At 36.2% G+C, this 21,428-nt stretch overlaps 1 protein-coding gene across 1 annotated transcript in view; it reads right to left on the bottom strand.

Annotated features, from left to right (window-relative positions):
• Positions 1 to 21,428, bottom strand: part of WDR70 (WD repeat domain 70) — a 139,227-nt gene that overhangs the window by 18,030 nt on the left and 99,769 nt on the right. Inside the window, exons 11-13 of the mRNA XM_032206395.1 lie at positions 19,139 to 19,238; positions 13,253 to 13,337; positions 11,980 to 12,118 (exon numbers count right to left, since the gene is read on the bottom strand). Of these exons, the coding sequence (XP_032062286.1) occupies positions 11,980 to 12,118; positions 13,253 to 13,337; positions 19,139 to 19,238 (324 nt within the window). The remainder of the gene's footprint in view (positions 1 to 11,979; positions 12,119 to 13,252; positions 13,338 to 19,138; positions 19,239 to 21,428) is intronic.

The raw sequence follows: 21,428 nt of genomic DNA, 5'->3' as shown, positions 1-21,428 counted from the left end.
GCAGGGAGGAAGGTGAGGAAAGGCTAATAAATTCCAGCAAGAGGTTCTAGGAAGGGTCAGAGAGGTTTCACATTTGGCAGTTCATTGGGGTTTTGAGGAGCTTCAGCAGGGATGCTAGAGGCCCCCCTCTCTCTCTCTCTCTGCTGCACAGGTCTGCTCCCCATGCAGACCACCCACCTCCTATTCTCTTCTGTGATTTACAGATTTTCCCATACCTGTTGTAGTCTCCTATTCCTTTCTTAGCTCCTCTACTTGGCGCAGTAACAAGACCTTCCCTACAACCCCAGCTGCCAGGAAGGGCCCATGGCCCATGATATTCTCCTTACTGAGGGAGAGAAAAGGCTCTTCTAGAGACCTAAAAGCTCTTCCAGCTTCCTGCTCCTGCAGCCACCCAGCACAGAGGGGAGGCACTCCCCGTGTCCTCTGGACAAACCTCTAACAGGAAAGTGAAGCAATCGGCTGGGGGCATTAAGGACAGACACAGCTGGAGCAAGGCTTGCCAAGTTGGTCTATCAACACACGAGGGCAAGGTTTCATGAGATGATCAAGCCAGTGTTATTAGCAGGTCACTCCCACTTCTCCCCTGCTGTACAGCCAGTAGTCCTGGCTTTTGTCTGACCACAGGCAGTTTCTTCAGAGTACTGAACAGGCAGAACAGTTTTTATAAGACTTATATAAGACTATATGATTCATGTCACATTTTCTGTTTCCCTGAATTATTTAATATACCCCTAAATTTCCTACTCTAAGGGGAAAGCAACTACAGAAAAAATACATAAAGTGAAAAAAAAAAAAAAAAAAAAGCAAATCTAGCAAATCTACCTAGTTTCTACTATTGCACAGTTTGTATGGCCTTTATCTAAACATTAATTCTTACACCTGCAAATATTGCCACGTTACAGAGCCTGGGGAGTCACTTAATCTCACTAGTATCTTTTTAACCTACCAAAATATAAGGTTGCCTGTTATGCAACAAAATAAGAAGAGAGATCATCTCTAGCAAGTATTCACCTATATCCTCCTTCACTCTCTTGCAAGACAGCTAGGGAAAATTAAGGTTTCCCTCCATTACTGTCTTCTTTTATTCCTAGCATTTGACATGTCTGTGAGCTGACGCTGTAATAGAGTATGATTATTTTTTTTCTTTCTGCATTTCAGTCAAAAGTTTAACCACCATCCAACAGAATTCAGCATCCAACTACTTTTATATGTTCAGAAACACTAAGATAATTGCTGATCTTTTGTTTTAACAAAATTTCATTTAACAGACATGTGCGTGCCTGTATGTATGCATACGTTGATCTCCCGGAGTATGGAGGTCATTATTTTTGCACGACTGGCATGATATCAAATTTCACCATTTTTCAAAACATTCCAAAGACATATTTTTGGCATAAATTGGAATCACCATACACTTCTGCAACACTCAGCTCAGTGGGGCTATATTCTTTCATTGCTACTGCAAAATGAAAAGTAAATTTAGACGGGGTCATATTTTACAATGATGTTTTAATTTCTTTTGCCTCCTTAAGGAGGTCTTACTGTTTCTCAACCACACATTGTTTTCTTTGGAATCAACCCTTTCTCCCTAAAGACAGTTAGGTTTTAAGGTTAAATACTATACGTTTGTTTTTGAAACTGAACATTTCATCTGAAGTCCATTTTCTGATAATGCATGATAATGTATCAGCTTATTGAAGTTCACTGGTAAAGATCCTCCCGCCATGCAGGGAAGAAAAAGAAAAACATGTTTACACATTACTTATGCACTGTTGGAATAAACCTTTTAATTATTTTTTCTCTTCACTTCAGGTACAGCCTATCGTTCCATTCTGGCAGCTCCACAATTACGGAAGTGATTATTCAGCTACATGGAGCTATCAGACTTTTAGGCTAAGTTCACTGAATTCATGTCTTCTCCCATGGCTATTAGCCAAGAGAAAACTGAACGAAAGCACAGACAAACAGAACTGGTAAGTGGAGAAGACGCATTTATTTTCACAACACAAAACTATGCTCAGAGGGCAGAAAACTCCGCTGAATGATGCTAACATGTACTACTCCTGTGACAAGTGTGCAGCCAACATTCCACTTGTAAGGTGAAAAGCACAAAACTGATTTTCTCACAAGTTATTTGCCTCACAATGGTAATTTGCCACTAGAAAAGAAGATACTGGTAATGATAGATCAATACTGAAACTGGAAAGGGAACATGTTAACCCAAGACTTTCACACATTCTGTTATAGCAACAGTTTAATTATTGAAACTCATGTTTTCACTAACTTTAATTAAAAAAAAAAAAAAAAGTTCATTCAAATTTAGATAATGTTCTGTAATCGTAAGGTAAAATGCTAATGTTTTGACAATTATGTTTGGAAATCAGGTGCAAGTAAGAGAGCTTACACTTGAATCTCATCTAACACAATCCCTTCATGTAGTGGCAGGATTTTCTCTTGTCCTGCTTTAACTTTCCTACAGTCACAAATACTTAAATCAATAGAAATGAGTGCAGAAGTAACCTATTGTCTAACTGTGCCACATACAAGGTCAGAGCAAGACAGGTGAAATGTTCCAGTGCTTTCACAGGAAAGAATCAACACCAACAGAGGGAAGCAAAGATCACAGGTAAGACTTACCTCACCAAGCTTAAGATGTCTACAACTCTAATCTTTACAGGTCTACCCTTCAAATGTCCACCACTTTTCACTCCCTTTACAGTTAATGGAAAGAAATAACCATATATTACAGTGACCTTCATCTAACCTATTTTAGATATCTATTTTAGCATGAGATAATCACAGTCTAGATGTGTTTATTTTCTCTGCTTATTAGAAAGGGAGCCCAGGATGACTGGATCAACTGTAGACATCTATATTTGGTCAGGTGAATCCCCTGCAGCCTACAATGGCCAAAATAACTATATAAGAAAAACAGAAAACTAAATGGAGCAACACAAAGAGGATCTATGTTACAGTATGTTAGGCTACTTACATAAAACTCTGCAGTTCAAGGATAAAGTATTCTGGAAGCCAAATAAAATATTCCTAGTGCAGAATGATACAGCAGATACAAACTCCCAGAACCCTCTGACAAATCTTCAGAACCTTAGTTTAAAAGATCAGTTCTAGCTCTGGAGATGCTTAAACACTGAACAGGGATAAAACAGAAACAAACACAGCCTATGCTCTGCCTTGCTTCCTCTCCCTCTCCTAGCCTATAATCTAGTAAATAATTCCTTCAGAACCTGTCCTGTAGCTATACAGACAGCATAGCGACAGCACGAGTTGCTGTTCTGAGAAAATATTTTCAGTTAGGAAAAGAAAAACTTAAACAAAACTTCTCTTTCTTATGTGCAAGCTCTGCTTCAGTGGCCATGACGGTATGTGACGGGTGCTGTTTGAACAGCGCTGCTCAGATTTGCTGCACTTGGCTGTCCAGATAGCCAGATAAGCAGCATATCAGCAGGGAAGAATCTGAACATGTAAAATTACATTCTGACTGTGGTCGCAGACTCTGTGAGCACAGGTCACTACAGCAGACAAATGGGGCTTTTCTGACTGAACTGCATATTTATTTAAACCATATTTTTACAAATTCTGACATTTCTGAAAAAAGAAAAGAAAGAAGAACCCCAGTTTGCAAATGGAGTGTAAATATGCATGCAACTTGTTTGCATTGCTTCTTTCTTTGCTGCTATAAAAACACATGATGCATTCCTGATGAAGAATTGCTTGTGGAGTGCAACATATTTTAAATATGTAGGAGCTTAAAACATATACTACTACTTAGAAGCCTTACTGGCTGCTTATTAATATTTTTTAAGAAACAATAATTACCTTTCAAAGTATCATTACCCATTACCTAAGCCTAGAGTTATATTATATTATCTTTATATTTGAAAAGGATAAACAATTTCAAACGTGTGCTGGAGCGAGGGATCAAATCTCAGTGTGCCTTCTAACCCGATCTTCCATAGTTCTAGCAAGTTCTATCACTTCAGTGCTGCCTCTTCCCAAAAGTGAAGGGAAATGTACAAAGTCATACCCGAAAAAAAAAAAAAATAAAATACTTATTTCAAAAGATTTCTATGTCGTTAAGTAAAACATTAACATGTTTGTATTCTAACAGCCAGAGACAGCTTCCTAATAACACAAAATCCTTCAACAACTGTTCCCCCATCTCTGTCTCTGTCTACTTGCCATTTTTAAGCAACTTTTGCAATTAGGAAAGATATTAATGCAGTGGCATTCAAGCCTTTCCTTTTTTAATGAAGGTGTATGTGGCTCTATTAAAAAACATCGGATATTGAGACTGCTGTACCAGGGGATACAAATCTGGTGTTCATCCAAATCTTCACAGGCATATTCAAAGTGGACTGACTTTCATAGACTAAAAACTTCTCTGCAAGTGCTTATGAAATACAGTTCAGCAAGAACTTATATGCAACAAAATCTCATGAGATTAGGCTGCAGCACAGGCCTGTACACATTATAACTTAAAAAGCAGCGAAGTTATTCCTGCCCATCTTTACGATCTGGAAGCTTCAGAAGGAAACACTTCCTCCATCCCATGCTTCATATTCTATAAAGTTCAGAAACATGCCTAAAAGGGCTTTTTTAGAAATAATTTTTTTTAAGCATTTTTTTAGGGAAAAAAAAAAGAATATATATTTATTTGTTTTTTAAGAAAATGTTTCAGCACATTTGTCACCAACTGTACAACATATTTTCTCTCCAATTCTATGCAATTGGAACTGATGGGAAAACTCAAAACATTAATGAGAAACTCTGTATTTTTATCCAATGATAATGCAGTCTTGCCCACAGAAATACTGCTTTTTCTGCCTAATAATCAGGGATTGTTAATAAAGATGGTTGATATGCCCAATAGCAAGTAAAAATCAGCTGACAGAAGTTAGAATAGAAAGGGAGGGTTTGTAGATAAATTGGTCTTTCCTTCTACAATCACCTTGATTTCTCTGCAGAAGGTCTGCATGAAACATCAGTCAGCTACATTAGCTGTCTGCTCCCCTCCAAGAACAACAGAAATTCTGCCGTAAGGATCATAGAAAGATAATGCTGCTCAGGACACAAATTCCTCCTGCATGCTCTGCAATCTCTTTTTGCTGGTGTCTTACAGCACAGTGGTGATCCAGAAGCCAACAATTTGGATTGCCATGCTGCTGGATCTGGGAAATGTTGGTCTGCCTCCTGGCTGCACCCACAAAAGGAAAAAATGTAGAGTGAATAATTCTTACAAAACTGCTGTATTTTTAATTTAAAAAAAAAAGATTAAATAACAGTTTTAGAACTAAGCGATTTCCAAATGTCTGCAAAGCTGAACAACAAATGCTATCAATTTACTTCTGCCTTTCTTCTTTTGGGCAAAAAGATGGTTAACACCCACATGTTGATACTACGCTTATTCTGATCCAAAAAAAAGGCTGCTTACAATAAAAACATTCTAATATTATATTTAAAAATATACTTTAAACCCCAATTGCAAAAATCTTCAGATTTGAGACTCCCCTGGTGCTTATCCAAGAAAAAGAGCCAAGTATAATAAATAAGGTGGGAGGTTAGGGAATATCTAGAATGTAGTGACCTGCTATCATTAGGTTTAAAATACTCATGAGAATACAGTAGTAGAGGAAACAACACTCATGTTTTTCCCTTGTGAAACATGACTTAAAAAATGTGTGGAAACATTCAATAGGAAAGGGATCAGAAATGGATAAAATTTACAATTTTCTATGTAGAAACCAGAAATAACTTAAAAACATTTTCAGAGGCCAATAATTTAAAACAGGATCCCAATGTAAAACATATGGATAGCAATGCTGCATCATGGACCTTTCATGCTACAGCTATAAAACATGCTTAGAAGTGAAATGAGCTACTGAATGTTTTTTTGTTGTTGTTGTTTTGTTTTGATGAACAGAAAAGGACTTAAAATGAAGGTGGCAAACAGTTTTTTGTAATTGCAAGGCAGAATATTTTCAAGCACCTGCTCTGTGAGAATTACAGCCACATTTTCAGCACAGTATATTGCAGAGGCAGACAACCCTCACATACAACCTCCCTGTTACAGTGAGGAAAGCTGCACAGTTTATCTTTCTCACACAGCTCAAACCTCTAGTGACAGCTCTCCCAGAACAAATTAAGTGCTGCTGCAGGATATAAGAATGGAAGGACTACATTGACTTTACATATATGAAAGCAGAGAATGAAAATTGACAAGTTACCTCACTAGAAAAGAAAACATTTCCATGGTTCACATTCTACAGTAACTGTTGTTTGCTCTAGTTAGCACAAAAATTTAACACTATTGTGAAAATATGGATTTTCCTTTCAAATAAAATAAGTGGCTTGAACAAACAAAATGAAGTTGCATGATGATCTCTTTCAGAAGTTAATATAAATCGTTTTTCTTATATTCAAGACCGTTAAATCTTCATGAAACAGACCACAGTGGAAAAGTCCTTTACCATATTACTGCACCTTATAAATAGTAAATGATATCATTTGAGGTCAAGTAAAGAAATACTGCAATCCTATATCAACTGTGCCTGAAGGGTACTGGAAGTTTCATACTCCTTATTCCTTCTTTCCTTTTCATTCTTTAAGCTAAAATTAAGATTTATTTATAGTTCATCTCAAAAGACCTTCCTGAAATGTCCCTTAGAGAGATTTTCAGAAGTACTTAATATTTTAACTTTTGCTTATATTTGAAAAACTAAGAAAACATTGAAGAAATCTCCTAATATAAATTGTTTTTTCAAAACAACCATAAATACATGGTTTTGGATTGTTGCTTATCTATAAAAATCTGTGGGAATTTTAAAAAATTTGCACATCTTATATTTTAATATACATAACCTCATTTTTTTTTTTTTTAAATTAGAACTCACATTTTGATTTAAAAATAGCAATTTCTGTAACTGTACAACATACTTTTTTAGTGCCCACTCTTGCCTGGCAGTAACGGGGTGTACTTTATCTCCTTTCCATATGGGGAAAATGACTGCTCTACTGCTGCCAAAATCAATCTTGCTTCTAATAAGGATAGCTACTGGTTGATATGCTTGAACCAGACAAACAAATGAATGACAGACATGTGAGAGTGATTCAAGTGGCTGTTCACAGCTATTTAAAATTAATTTAACATTGTAGAAAATGTTGTGTACCCAACTCTATTTCCCATACACTAGGTATTTATAACTGGTTCCCATGAAGATCTCATAGTTGCATAATCAACCCAAGAATTACGATTAAATCCTCCTTGACTGGTGCCTAATGATGAAACCTTCCTTCCATTACAAAAAGAGAGTCCATTACATACATCCTGAAATATGAAACCTTATAGAATCATTAAGGTATGAAAAAAACTCCAGGATCATCTGGGCTAACCATCCCCCTAATACCACTGTCACCCACTAAACCACATCCCTAAGCACCATGTCCAACCTTTCCTTAAACGCCCCCAGGGATGGTGACACCACCACCTCCCTGGGCAACCCGTCCCAGTGCCTGACTGCTCTTTCTGAGAGGAAATGTCTCCTCATTTCCAACCTGAACCTCTCCTGTCACAGCTTGAGGCCATTCCCGCATGCTATCACTAGTTACCTGTGAGAAGAGGCCGACCCCCAGCTCCCCACACCATCCTTTCAGGTATATTTCAGATATTTGAGGTGAGGGCAAAAGACCCAAGACTATTATGACAAAATATCAGAAACAGTGACATTAAAAATACCAAAAAGATGCATGTGCATAGCAGGATGAAGACCTGTTTTTCAAAGCTTCATTTTTGTTAAGAGAAGAATTCTATGTATTTCAGCATATACAACCATGTTTACAATACAAAGTTTTATTATACCCAATCACTCTTGTAAACATACCAGAGTAAGGCTGAAGCACTCGACAGAAAACATCAGGAAACTTGTAAGAGTGGGAAAGGCAGTTCTGACCCCACAGTTTTGATTTAATCTGCAGCAAGTAAACGACCCTGCCATCGTCCTGCAACATGGTTGCTTCATTCCCTGATAAACTCATGGAAGAAAAATCCACTGAGTGCTCTTAATTTTAAAATACCTATGTCTGCATCAAGATATCTCCAAGTCACAGATCACAGGAGTCAGAAGAAGATAGTTGGAAAAGCAACACTTCTGCTCTCTTCTGCCCATTGTGCTCTCCTCACCTGTTCCGCAGGCACACTACTACTAGCCAGAAAGAAGCCACGGTCTGCACCATTTTCACAGAATCACAGAATTTCTAGGTTGGAAGAGACCTCAAGATCATCGAGTCCAACCTCTGACCTAACGCTAACAGTCCCCACTAAACCATATCCCTAAGCTCTACATCTAAACGTCTTTTAAAGGCTTCCAGGGATGGTGACTCCACCACTTCCCTAGGCAGCCTGTTCCAATGTCTAACAACCCTTTCGGTAAAGAAGTTCTTCCTAAGATCCAACCTAAATTTTCGACATGTAACAACCAGTTTTCAGCTTTTCTTCAAAAATTATTGCTATTTATCTGAGATGCTTAAGTTCTGGAGAAGTCTCAGTGCCTATATGGGCTACTGGTGGGATGCCATTGAAGAGCGTGACAAAAACGACTAGTCGCAGACTGTGACCAAAAAAATTCCCCAACCCTAACATGAAATGGAAAACAAATTAATATTCTATATCCAGCCACAACAGCAGAGACTAATCAGGCAGTTAGTCTATTAGTAAAATCACAAGGTTTCACTCCAGCAGCTCTGACGCAGTAATGGGTTTTCCCATGAAAACTTGAAAGAAAAGGTGAAAAAAGATTTGTGAAGCATGATGGAAAGGAATGTCAGACACAGCTTTGGTCAAACTTGCCCATTAAATATTCACCCATTACTCCCCAGGTTCATTCACAGGCCAATTGAACTGGCTATTTACTTCTGTTCGCTATTTTTCAATTTTCTAAGCTTACTAAAAATTCCTTTAAAAAAAAAAAAAAATTGTGAAACAAAACAAAACAAAAAAAGCTAAATGTTGATAGTTTGTTTTCTCTTCACAGTACACTTTTTGTTATTCTGATTATGTATGTTCTGTCACTAAGCTGGTATAAAATTGCTCACAAGAAGTCCTATTATTTTAATTTCATACTAAAAAAAATGACTAATGATGTCCTTTTTCTTCAGCCATTTGGACTAATTCCATGTGAAATCAATGAAAATTATTTTTATGAGGAACAAGAGCAGCCCTAGCTCTTTGTAGAGAGATATACTAGTGTACTTGTACTCTTTTGCTACACTTTTACTATCATATTATACATAATATCTAAAAAAACAACATTGCAATTACATATTTAAGCACTAGATAACACACAAAAGATAAAGGTGTAGGACTTTTGTTTACTTACAGAAGATGAAGTCTTAGACAACAGTATGTATTTATCTCTAATTTTACTAACTGTTCTATCTGTACCTTTGAAGGAGTATAAGGAAAAAATGGAAACCAAGAAGGAGGTAAACAGAAATCAATTACTGCACTGCTGAAAAAAGTGCTTTGATGAACTAGACACAAGATCTATCGGTTCATAGGCTAACAATCTTTCCAACAAGTAGCACATATGGCTTATAAAACAAAAAAGCCTACCTCTTTAAACATCATTTGTTTTTAGTATGTTTTTTTCATTTACAATTCATCTAACACTGCCATTTGAAACAAAAAGAAAACTAAAGAAAAAGTCAGAGATACAAACAATAGAAAGATCTTGAAGAACCATTTGATTTTAAAACACCACTTATAGTAATTTTTCTTCTTTTAGATTTAGGTTGATTTATTTAACTGTGTTTTTCTTAGATGTGTTGAAGTTAGAAGCTAGGCAGTGATTATTGATTTAGGCAGGTATTATTAATGTGAGCTCACTGAAAACTATGCTGTAACATCAGCATTTATAGGTATCAATTCTTCATCTATTTCCATTATTTTCATTTGAACTATTATATTCAAAGCAGGAAAATGTCAGTCTTAAATCTTATAACTACAAATGAAGAAAAACAGCAGCACTAAAACTCCATAGGCAAAAATAATTTAATACAGTCTTAAAAGGTACTATATTATTATCAAACACCTATATATTATTTATATATATTATTCATATAATATATAATAATATATTATAGTATACAGTATATATATTATATCATATATTATATATCATATATATTTTATATATATATAAATATATATAAATTTACAGTACAATTATGAACCTGCTGAGATTTCTATACACACTTAAATTTTTACTACGCAAGTGGCCCCTGATGAAGTTACTCATGGGCCCATAATTTTGCTTTTCCAACAATTTTCTACTGCTGGTTCTCAGCTCTGTGTCTCTTCCACATTTTGAAGCAAGAGAACTTTATCTCACACTTCTCAGAAAAAACAGTAGCAGTATCTTCTGGACTCTCCCAATGCATTATCCACCCCAGCAAGTTAACAGACCTTCTATTCCAAAGCAAATCTTAAACCTTGATGTAACCTTTCTGTACACTATTACCAACTTCACCACCACCAAATGAAGACACTATCATAGTGCTTAGCTATAAGGCCTCCATATTCATTGGGAATGGAGCTCCTTAGGTTATTTTGTTTCTTGTGCACTGCACTAGAATAGAAGAGCTGCCACAAAAATCTGCCTCCCTCACTTTATCTTGTGTAGTTTGTTTTCTTTGATCTGTCAAGGAGTTTCAGTGGGAATACCGACTCATTCACTTATTTCTTCCCCCAGAAAACAGTTATAAACACTTGCTTATGATACTTGTATCAGAAAACAAACAAACAAACAAACAACAACAAAATCAAAACCCACAGCTGAAACAATCAATCAAAACAAATACACAATCAAAACAAATCAGAATCTTCCATCAGAAACGTGTACAAGTTGAGGACTGGTATGTTCCACAGGAGGAAAATTTAAAATCCAGTTTATGTTATCTTTGGAGAAATTCTCTAGTACTGAATAAAAATTGCAGTGTAGTATGAAACCTACATATAGAATATATCTGTTTAAAATAGAAATATGCCTTCTCCAGAAAACCACATGCTTTCTGCTTTACCATGAGTTCTTCATTGTTTGATTTGCAAGACTGCTATCGCAGAAATGATGGATATAAAAAATTCATCCATAAGTAGAATTTACTTTAGGAGCAAATTTAGAAGAGAAAATTAGACTTGATAAGAAAAGTATATATAAATGTAAATTCTGTCTAAATGAGTTCAAAGCACAAGGATCTTTGGTGTGCTGTGCTAAGAAGGACTACTGAGTTAAGAAAAGTGCAGGATAGAACAATATACTGCAACACTACAACATGATAAAGATTTGACTAGTTGCCAGACTCTAATAACTAATGGGAATGTCTCATAGTTAAGCAACTGCAATGCTGCTTGAGTGTCTACCACTACTGAATGTTATAATCTGTACGTTTATTTATTTACACTGCAAGGAAGGAACTTTTTCAACTATGACATTAAACTTTTTCCTTCTGTACAAGGAAATACTTCTGCTTACTGAAATGCATACCATAGCAGCCATAAGTTTAGTTTCGGGGACAAACAGCATTGCTTGTCATCACAAAATTGTACTTCATCATGAGAACTGGGGGAATGAACAGCATAAATGTATATGTCAGAATTTTAAGATTTGTGCCTCACTTCCCAGCTCCGGAATGGTGCAACACAATCATTTAGCAATACACTAGTAACACCAAACCAGAGGTCTCTTAGTGTTTAAAGACCATGTGTTAAGTTTCTATTTAATTATTTAAGTGCAAAAATAGCACTCTACCTGTAGTCATACTTCTCTTAAAAATGGAGGAAAAAAATAATTAGAATAGTAGTAGAAAGTCACTGTGTCTAAGGTAAAAAAAAAAAAAAAAAAAAGCATATGAATATGATTTCATTCATATTTGGAATAGTGGATAGAAGAAAACTAAAATAAATACCGCATCTGTAACTTCTATCTCGTACAACTTCTGAAATGTTTCCCGATCAAAGAAGAACAGCTTCCCACTGCCACCACCTTTCTTAACAGAGGTACCTGTGACAAGTATTTTATCATCTGGGCTAAAACAGCAATCAGTCCTGTTGGAAAAAAACAAAACAAAACAAAACAAAACAAACAAACAAACAAACAAAAACATTATATTGGGCAAACCAGTAATTAATGTATATTTAATTTATAGATTACAATCCTTACAAATAATCTTTTCTAGTTGTTAATCCTTTCAACACAAAGTTTAAAAACAACTTTTATCTGCTGTCATCTATTACTACAGTTATCAGACAGTTCACATTTACAATTACAGCTGTGCACAGAATACAAAAAACTGGCAAAAACAATAAAAATATAAAAATCCTCCTCCCAACAAAATTTCTCTTCCTCTCCAAATTCATGTGAACTTTTCACATAGGAAACAAAAAATAATCATTTTAAATCTGGTTACAATCATTCATAAGAAATAAATCGATCTTGAAATCTGTTTTTGCTGATGATAGTGCTGCACGGCAGTTGTGTTTATATAGTTGCCAAAAATGTTTGTGTGTTTACTCTTCCTATATGCTACAAAACAGAGTGAGTGCTTGTGACTTCAAATTTGATCTGTCCCTAACCTTTCTTTCTAAGATCTTATTTTGAAATTGTATATTGTCTTTAGAGTGTCTCTAGAGTTCTAGAGAGGACTGTGCTACAGGTACAGAAGTATAGATAATACCTATAAAAATATAATCACAATACTTAACAATATACGGTACTATACCATACTTTAGTACCAAATAACAGTAATCAGCAATTCTAACATCATAACTTGAATTTAGACAATACACCTTTATGTTATGTCTACTTTTCAATCCAGATTTTTCTTTTAATTAATCATAGACCAAATAGGAATGAGGCTTACTTGATATATCTCATTACATAAACATAAGGCAATGAACTGGCCTCCTCCTAAAAGTTTCTAATCTAATTAGGCATAAGATATATGAGACTAAAATATGGCATAAAATAAGCAAAGATAGATAAGAATTATCACATGAAATAGGAGATATTTTAAAGCAATGTTAAGCTGTAAAATAGCCAAGAACCTTATTGCACAGTCTCCTATGTGTAGTTCTTTGTGTACTATTCTGTACCTATTGAGAAACATCTCCAGTATACTCCCTCCTGCTCAGCACAACGACCACTGTTTATTCTAGCTGGAATAACTTAACAGTACTTACATTGGAAAGAAGCTGGACAGTCTTTCAGCTGAATGAAGAGGCTTTTTAAATTGCCTTATATCCCACATCTTTAAAGTATCATCCCCTATGTAACAAAAGGAACAAAGGTTAGCAAGAAAGAATTTAAGCCAAGAATTTAGACATCTGCAGAAAATTTCATCTTCTAACTCAGATACAGGAAAAGGAACAGAATGATGTAGAAAAATTCAAAATGGGGATGGTTTGGAAGCTTTTTGTGCTCAAATGACTATGAAAATGCAAGGATGAAAAATTCCACCTGCTGCACTCCAGTAGATCAGAAACTTCTGCTCAATGATTCAGCCCTATTGCACCAATCCCGTCTGCTAAGAACCATTACCCACAGTGGAATCAGATTCCCCAAACACCATTTAATGCTGTTTGTGTGTTTTGGTGCTTTATTATTAGAAGGAAATTTAACTTTGCTGAATACATATATACATATACATATATATAATATATATACATATACATATACATACATATATATATATATATATATATATATATATATATATATATATATATATATGTAATGTTATCACAGGTGTACTAGATCAAAAGCTAAACAAGCTTTATGTGTCTGGTTTCTACCTGCACTGGAAAAATGATAAGGAAGGACAGAAGGCACAAGAAGCCTTCCTGCTTCTTTGGCATGCAAACAGAAACAAACTGCAACTTCAGTATGAAGAATGGGCCCCGGAATCAGCCAGAAGTCCTCGGGTAACGGGTAGAAGGGAAGCAAATGAATCCATGCTTGCTGTAATGAAACCTTTTCACACCCTTCCACAACACCTTTGGCCATAAAAGCCAAAGTTGAGGTTACAGCAAGACATTTATAGCTATTCTCATCTGTGTTTGATAAACATGGTGTGACTCCGTAGGCCAGTAAAAGTCAGGCTGTTTATTCCTTTTCCAAAAGTTATGACATATTAACACAGTGAGTACCAGGAAGAAAAAAAAAAAAAAAAAAAAAAAAAAAAGAAAGAAAAAGGAAAAAAAGGGGGGGGTGGGGTGGAAAAAAAAGTTTAGTTAGTTATTCTCAGAGAGATCTACATCTCTGCTAACCTTCCCCCTGGGATACATATTTTCTGCATGAGAATTTGAGCCCTGAGGCACCTCTTGCAGACACCTAGACATCTTTTTGTATTCTACATCAGTGCCTCAGTGATTTCAAGGGCAAAAAGAAGGACTTTCAAACAATTCTCCTTGAAAACATCCAGAGATTAATTTCAGAAAAAAAGTTACAAAATATTCCTGACCTAACTGGTGAGCAGGAAAGTGATTAGCAATCCATGGACCTGCTTCCTTGCAACACTCAAACCTTGCAAGGAAATATTTTTTATTTTTAAATCGTCTAGTACTCTGTGTGTTCACAACCTTTGAGATTAAGAGCTCAAAGCAAAGCTTGGAAATAAAACGCAAAAATAGATAAAATAAATAAAATAAATAAATACACAAATGTATCATGCCATAACAAAAGAAATCAAGGACAGCAGTACCTTTCATAGGGAAAGCAGTAATGTGTGGCCTCATGTATCATGTATGTTTATATTAAAGACCAGGATAATGCCTAACTACAAAATATTTCTAAGAAGTGGACAACTTAAATAAATGATGCCCAGGACACAATATATTTCTTTTCATTGCAAAACTAAAAAATGACAAGAATGAAAAATGTTGCCTCCCTATTTTGGGAATATCTATTTTCTTATTGTTTCATAGTAGACACCATCCCAAGCACTTCAAAGCATTTGGTCTTGTAATGTGAGCCCTCCTTTTTCCCCTCCTACCCTGAAGAAAAAAAAAAAATACACTTATTGTCTAGATGTTATATCTAGAGCACCAGCACTTTATAAATGTATGCAAATGATACCATTTGGCTGCTCTGCAAATCTCTTGCACAGGGACAGATCTAAGGCTAGCAGCCAAGGCTGTTCTGTTCCCAGTGGAATGAGCCTTGACATGATCTTCAAGCTGTAGCCCTGCCAGGCTTTAGCAGGAGAGATGCAGTGAAACATTTAGATACAGCTCTCCTTCTAAGAAGAAAGTGTATTCTGCTGGTTTAAAAATTCACAAGACTCCAGAAGGACTCAAGGAGTTTTGGATAATTCCAAATCAGCATCGTCTTAAATGGTGCAGAAATAGTTGATTAAGTACTTGGAAAGGGAGGAATACTCATAGAATAACTTGGCCAATGCTGCGAAACCCTTACCATCTTTAATAATATAAGATTTCCAAAGTTCATCTTTAAATTCAAATTTACTGTGCAGTAAAAATGGTATTTCTGCCTGAAATTAATTTGCTTTGAGTTGAAACCACTGCTACTAAGAAAGCAGACAATATCAATATGCCACAATACCATTTTTTTCTATTAGCAACCTTCCATCAATGCTTAATGAGTTTCTTTATGAGAGCTGTAGCAGTACTGACCTATTTTTAGCTACTTCACATGTGGTCAAAGTAATTACCCTTAAACAAAAATACATAAAGTTTAGAGGTGTGGAGTTAGTATAAAGTATTCAAAATAACCCACTCTTAGGTCATTCAGTATTTTTCTTGATGGCAGACTTGGCACAATCTTTAAAAATGTTATAGCATTTTTAATAGCATTTCAAACTCTATTCCTTGTCATTTTAATTAGAAGGATACCAATCTAGTCTGATATAAACAGGCTAGACACCATTACGTCCATGGTATCAAGGAATGGATTTATCACGAGGAAACAATTAGGTCCTAGAAAGAATCTCTGGTGAGCCAGGATAGGCATTTTGCACTTGGCTTTTAGTCAAAGTAAGGTCAGTGCACTGAGACTACAAAGATCTTTATTTTTTAAGTTTTTCTCAGAAGATACTGACCAGGAAGACAATTAAATGGATGCAAATGCACCCCAAAGAAGTAAAAACACTGCCAAAGTAAAGCACTGTCAGAGGTTCAAAAATTCTAAAGTCAGCAATACCCTTCAAGAAGCTCCTATTTTAAGAGGGAGTCCTGTGTTGAAAGCAAAGCTCAAGGACAAAGATCACTGGGGAAAGCAACGAAACAAAGGAAATGAGATTTTTAAAAGCAAAATAGAGCAAAGGAAAGACATAGTACAACACGACTTACTGTGAGGAAGTATCAGAATATATCATGATTATAAACTCAGAACCTTTCTATGAAGGCTGATACTACAGGCATCATGAGGCACCTTACAGAGCAAGGTATGCACTTCTGCATTCTGCTGTGGTTCAGCACAAGGAGCTGCAACGGTTCAAGAACAGCCCTCCAAGGCACCACAGGTCAGTATCACACTCACTCTGAGCCAAAGGATTTGGGAGAAGGAATCCTGCACTTATGCTTGGAATAGCTCTCACCATCACCCGAGCCACACCAACCTGGATCTCTTATATAAACTGATTTTTCCACGTAAGTTTACTGACAAACCAACAGACAAATAACTATCATGAGGTTCATGGAATTAATGAAATCATTGTTTCTTATTATTCTAAAAGTGGATTCTTTACAGACCAGGAGTTAAAAATTACTTTTACAATAGGACCCCAAATCGTATGGCTGAACAAAGGAAACATTCCCATACCTTTACTGTATATAGAAAAAAATACTTCCACGGTTACAAGTGTGTCAGAACATCACTTTCTTAAGTTTCTGTCAAGTTACTACCTAATACCCAACAAAAATAAGACTGGGAACTCTCATAAGCATCTCCTTAACTTTTCATTTTCCCTTGTGCATGCAGCTGAGCCCTGCCTCATCTCTCTCATATCTGACACTGAATCTACATCAGATGCAGGAGAGTCCATCAGGCTTTCAATGAAAGTCCCCATTCCCCAAACGGCTATCCTCTCTTTGATCCTCAGCACTTGGCAGGTGTGTTAATCTATGAATGCTGGATCTACATCTGCTTTTACTGGTACAGATCCAAAGCAATACTCACATTAGAGTACTAACCAAACAAGTAAAAATAAGGTATGAATCCTTATTCTTCAGCACAGCATACAGAAATTAAAATAAAACAAAACCAAACAAACAAAAAAGCCATGAGACAACTGTAGCCCTTGTAACCACATTAAGGGGCCAAATGTCTGTACAGTCTTATATTCTGCAAACTATCAAGTTCTTATACAGCTTATACCAGAGTGAGGTAGAAAGAGCATAAGTAAGTTGAAGTTGGTTTAATATAACACAAAATCTGGAGACAGATGAAGAGCAGGCAAGCAACTGCCACAAGCAATTAAAATATGCAAAGGTCATTTCTGTTATCTCCATTCATAAAAACAAAATATAAGAGAATTTTCATAAACTGAGGTTTCAGAACAACTCTACTGAATATTCCTCACTTTAATATTATTCTTGTTTGCTGTGGATATTTAAAAGGCACACCAGTGTTTTTTAAAGTCATTTCAAGTACGCTTGTGTGGATTTTGTGGTGGCAACACCACTGACAGGCAGAAGCAGCATTTTACGTAGCTCGGAATATTTAGACAGATGGTTCACCTACTTTCCAAGAAGGAGAAGGTTCTCACATAGCAAGTATTCAGTTCAGTAAGGACCAGCAGGGTTGAGACATTTTGCCTCAACCACTTATGGAGTAGCAGGAGCCTGAACAGCAATCAGAAAACAATCTAAGCACCACTAACATGTCCTAGTAAGCCTAGGGCTCTTAAGGACAAGCCTACCATCATTTCACTCTGCAAAATGGGATATGGGGAACATAAATGTTTGGAATTATAGAAACATACAAAGAAATGAGGTAAGTAACATCCAACAGCAGCTGCATGTTCTTGTAAAAGCCACCAGTGCCACTCTGCTCATCAGGGACAGGGCAAGGGGAAAGACACAAAGCAATTGCAAGCTACTCCCCTCAGCTTGAAATCCCAGCTCCTCTTTCAGAGAGTTTACAATCTGTGAATACCTGTCTCATGGCATTTTGTATAAAAAAATCTCATTCTGTCTACATACCAAACTGACCAGATGTTATGTACATATGTTAGGCACAATACTGAGGCTACATTAACATACGCTGCCTCTCCCTAGGCCTGTTTATTTGGCCTTGAGGCCATGCTAATGCTTACACATAGCTCCTGGTTGCAGCTGGTTTCCATCCAGTCAGCTCGGACTGTATGCTTGCACCTGCCTGCAAAATGCTGCGTACACAAATCCCTACCTGAAAAGCTATCTTAAACAGACACCATCCCAACTAATACATCTAATAATGGAGTGAATGAGTCTTCATAAATGTCTTTGCCTTCTCAAGGCTTGTTCTGTTCTATTAAGAGACTTTTATAAAAAAAAGTTTTACCTGAAGTTTAAAAAACTTTTTTTGGCTTCTTTCCATTCAAGTACAAATTGGCCTTTTATCTCCACTCATCAACGCTTGATACTTATAATTTTAACTACATAAAAATTTCAATTAGAGCAAGTACACTGCATTAGAAAGCTGCTTGAGAAATTAATAACTCTACAACAGATACACTCTTACTGAGAGGCAGTAACCTTACCAGAAAGAACTATATAATGAAATTTGTCTTAATTCTTAATTAAGCTAATAACTTCACTTCTGGTGAATTGTCAATGCTAGGCAACAAGACAGATCAGGAAATATATGACATAAACAACAAAGTTCTCTTAAAAAATTCTTTAACTGCTGTGAAATGCACTTTCAGGAACACATTATGTCATGGTGTATCAAAACAAAAGATGTAGACTGTGAAACACTTCAGGTTTATATCTGATTTTACTATCTTACCTCAATCATAAATAAATTACATTTAGAAATGGTATGATTTAAATGTTTGGTGTTTTTTACCGAACCACATTAAGACTGTCTTACATTAAACACATCAAAGGGTTCTTTGAGTCACTTACCTCCCCGACTGGCAAGGGCAGTACCATCATAGGAAAATGCCAAGCAAGAAGTGTCAGTGCCTGGAGCATGGGCTTGCCTGCAGTGGAACTTTGTATGTACCTGTTTGTCAAACAAACAAAACATCAAAAACCCTGCTTATTTCAAGACTGGGCAAACATTTCTTTATAGCATTTTGTGTACTTTGCTGCTATTCCTAAATGTAAACAGAAAACCCTGCAACTTTAGCATTAACAGGTACAGAAGTTATTAATTTCTACAGCCTTTTTAAAAAGTCATATAGGCTTTATATGGTCAGAATAGGCTTTCACAATAAGTGCTTGAAAGAAAAATACAAATTTTGCATACATTCAAGTATACAGAATAGCATCAGAGCTACCGGAATACTCCTACTACCACTAAATAAAGGTAGTTAGGCCTGGTTAAGATAAATATACATTTTAAGACAGTTCTTGTCACCCATCTAAGCAGGCTTATTGTTTAAACAAACAAACAAAAAATGTGATATACATACTTTGGAGAGGACTTAAAAGAAGTATAGGAAGAGGTTAGACATGGTGTTTAGGGACATGGTTTGACATCGGGTGGGTGACATTGGTAGCAGGGTTTGGACCAGATGATCTTGGAAGTCTTTTCTGACCCTAATGATTTTATGATTCTATAATTTAGTTTTGCTAGATTTCAACTGTGCCAAAATTAATAGTTTATAGATTAGAAAAAAGCTTGGATATGCTGGGGTTTGTGTTCCATTGTGTTAGCTGAAACAGAATTCAAGGTTGGGAATCATTTATGTTTATTTTTAAGTGTATTTCCCTGGTTATTTTACAAGAAGACATCACTTTCAAATTAGACCTTATTCTTGTATAAAGATCAGTTTTTGTTTATTAAGTCACAATTTAGTAAAATTCTTAAAAATTCTCTCCGTTAAAGTGGGAGAAATCTGTGAAATCTCAAGTTAAATTTTAGCACTTCTGCAAAATTCAGCTTTCCAACTTCCCAACCAAGCCAAAGGTCTTGGCTTTGATACCAAGATGTCCTTTCATATGGCATCTTGCTGGTTAATTCAACTGTTAGTCACTGTTGTCTCAGTCATTACATATGTTATCTTCAATCACTGATGGAGACCACACCACACATGCCTGCTGCGTGAGGGTGATCAGTCACATTCCACATCAGAGACAGAGAACTTCAGCAAGACTGACTAACAGTTGATAAAATGGGACAGCCAGGTAAAGGATGGAGTGATCTAATTTATTGCACAGAAGTGAAACCAGTGGCAGGGTGAGATTAATCTGTGGCTAGGAGTCCAGTGAGTCCAGACTACCAATGAAGATGAAAGGCAAACTTGTTGCTGACATGGACAGGTTACAAATAAATTGTTGAGAGGAGTACTAAGTCCCACTGAAAGAGTGACAGTGAAGTGAAATAGAAGAATGAAGAAAGGGAAAAAATAATGGAGAGAGGAAACAGCAAAGCCTTGTAGAATATCACAGAACACAGCAGATGTGGCAAGAAGCTACAAGACAGGGATGGAGCACTGTAAAGGAAAACTGGACGTCACTAGGTGAACAGGCATGAAGAATATTTCAGTAAATGGAGAAATTCTGAGATGGCTAAGGAGCCCCAAAGAGCTATGGGATAAAGCAAGTAACCTAGACGGGATTAATTGGAACCACATGGGCATTCAGGAGTGAAGAGGGAAGTGGAGCAAAGAGGAAGACAAGGAAGAATCAAAATGGAAGCATGAAGGGAAAATAGAAGAGGAAAAAACTCAAAGGAATTTGAGGCAGTTAAGTCCTTCTTGAACACGTAGGAAATTACACTTCTCTTTTGCTCTCTTTTCCTAGCAAAACGAATTCTTACAGCTTTAAAATGAGGCTCTGCAACCTTATCTCACCTTCCCTTCTGTAAGTTAGAGATTAAAGCATGCTCTTCCTCTCACGGAGAAAAAGGACTTGGAAGTCCTTTATTTACCATACTGATGAGCAAAACGGGAAAATATAGAGAAGAATGTATTTTTAGAGAAAGGTTTGACCAGTTTGCAGTCAGACCTAGAACTGTTCCCTGATCGTTAACAGGACAAAATAATGAGCATTTGCAATTACTACCCACTAGATATATTAAAAGATCCCCAGTTCTACAGAATGAAAAAGAAGACTGTGATCACACAATGCAAATGCACTGAGAGACTGATTTATGTTTGCACAGGAATCCTCAGTTATTTCATCTTCTAAGTTTTGACTAGGTAACTTAACTAAGGCTCCTTTAATGGGTTATTTTGTATGCAAAAGA

Source organism: Aythya fuligula, chromosome Z, assembly GCF_009819795.1.
Source record: "Aythya fuligula isolate bAytFul2 chromosome Z, bAytFul2.pri, whole genome shotgun sequence".
Taxonomy (NCBI): domain Eukaryota; kingdom Metazoa; phylum Chordata; class Aves; order Anseriformes; family Anatidae; genus Aythya; species Aythya fuligula.
Note: the sequence above shows the minus strand (reverse complement) of the source record. Positions and strands in the feature narration are given on the sequence as shown.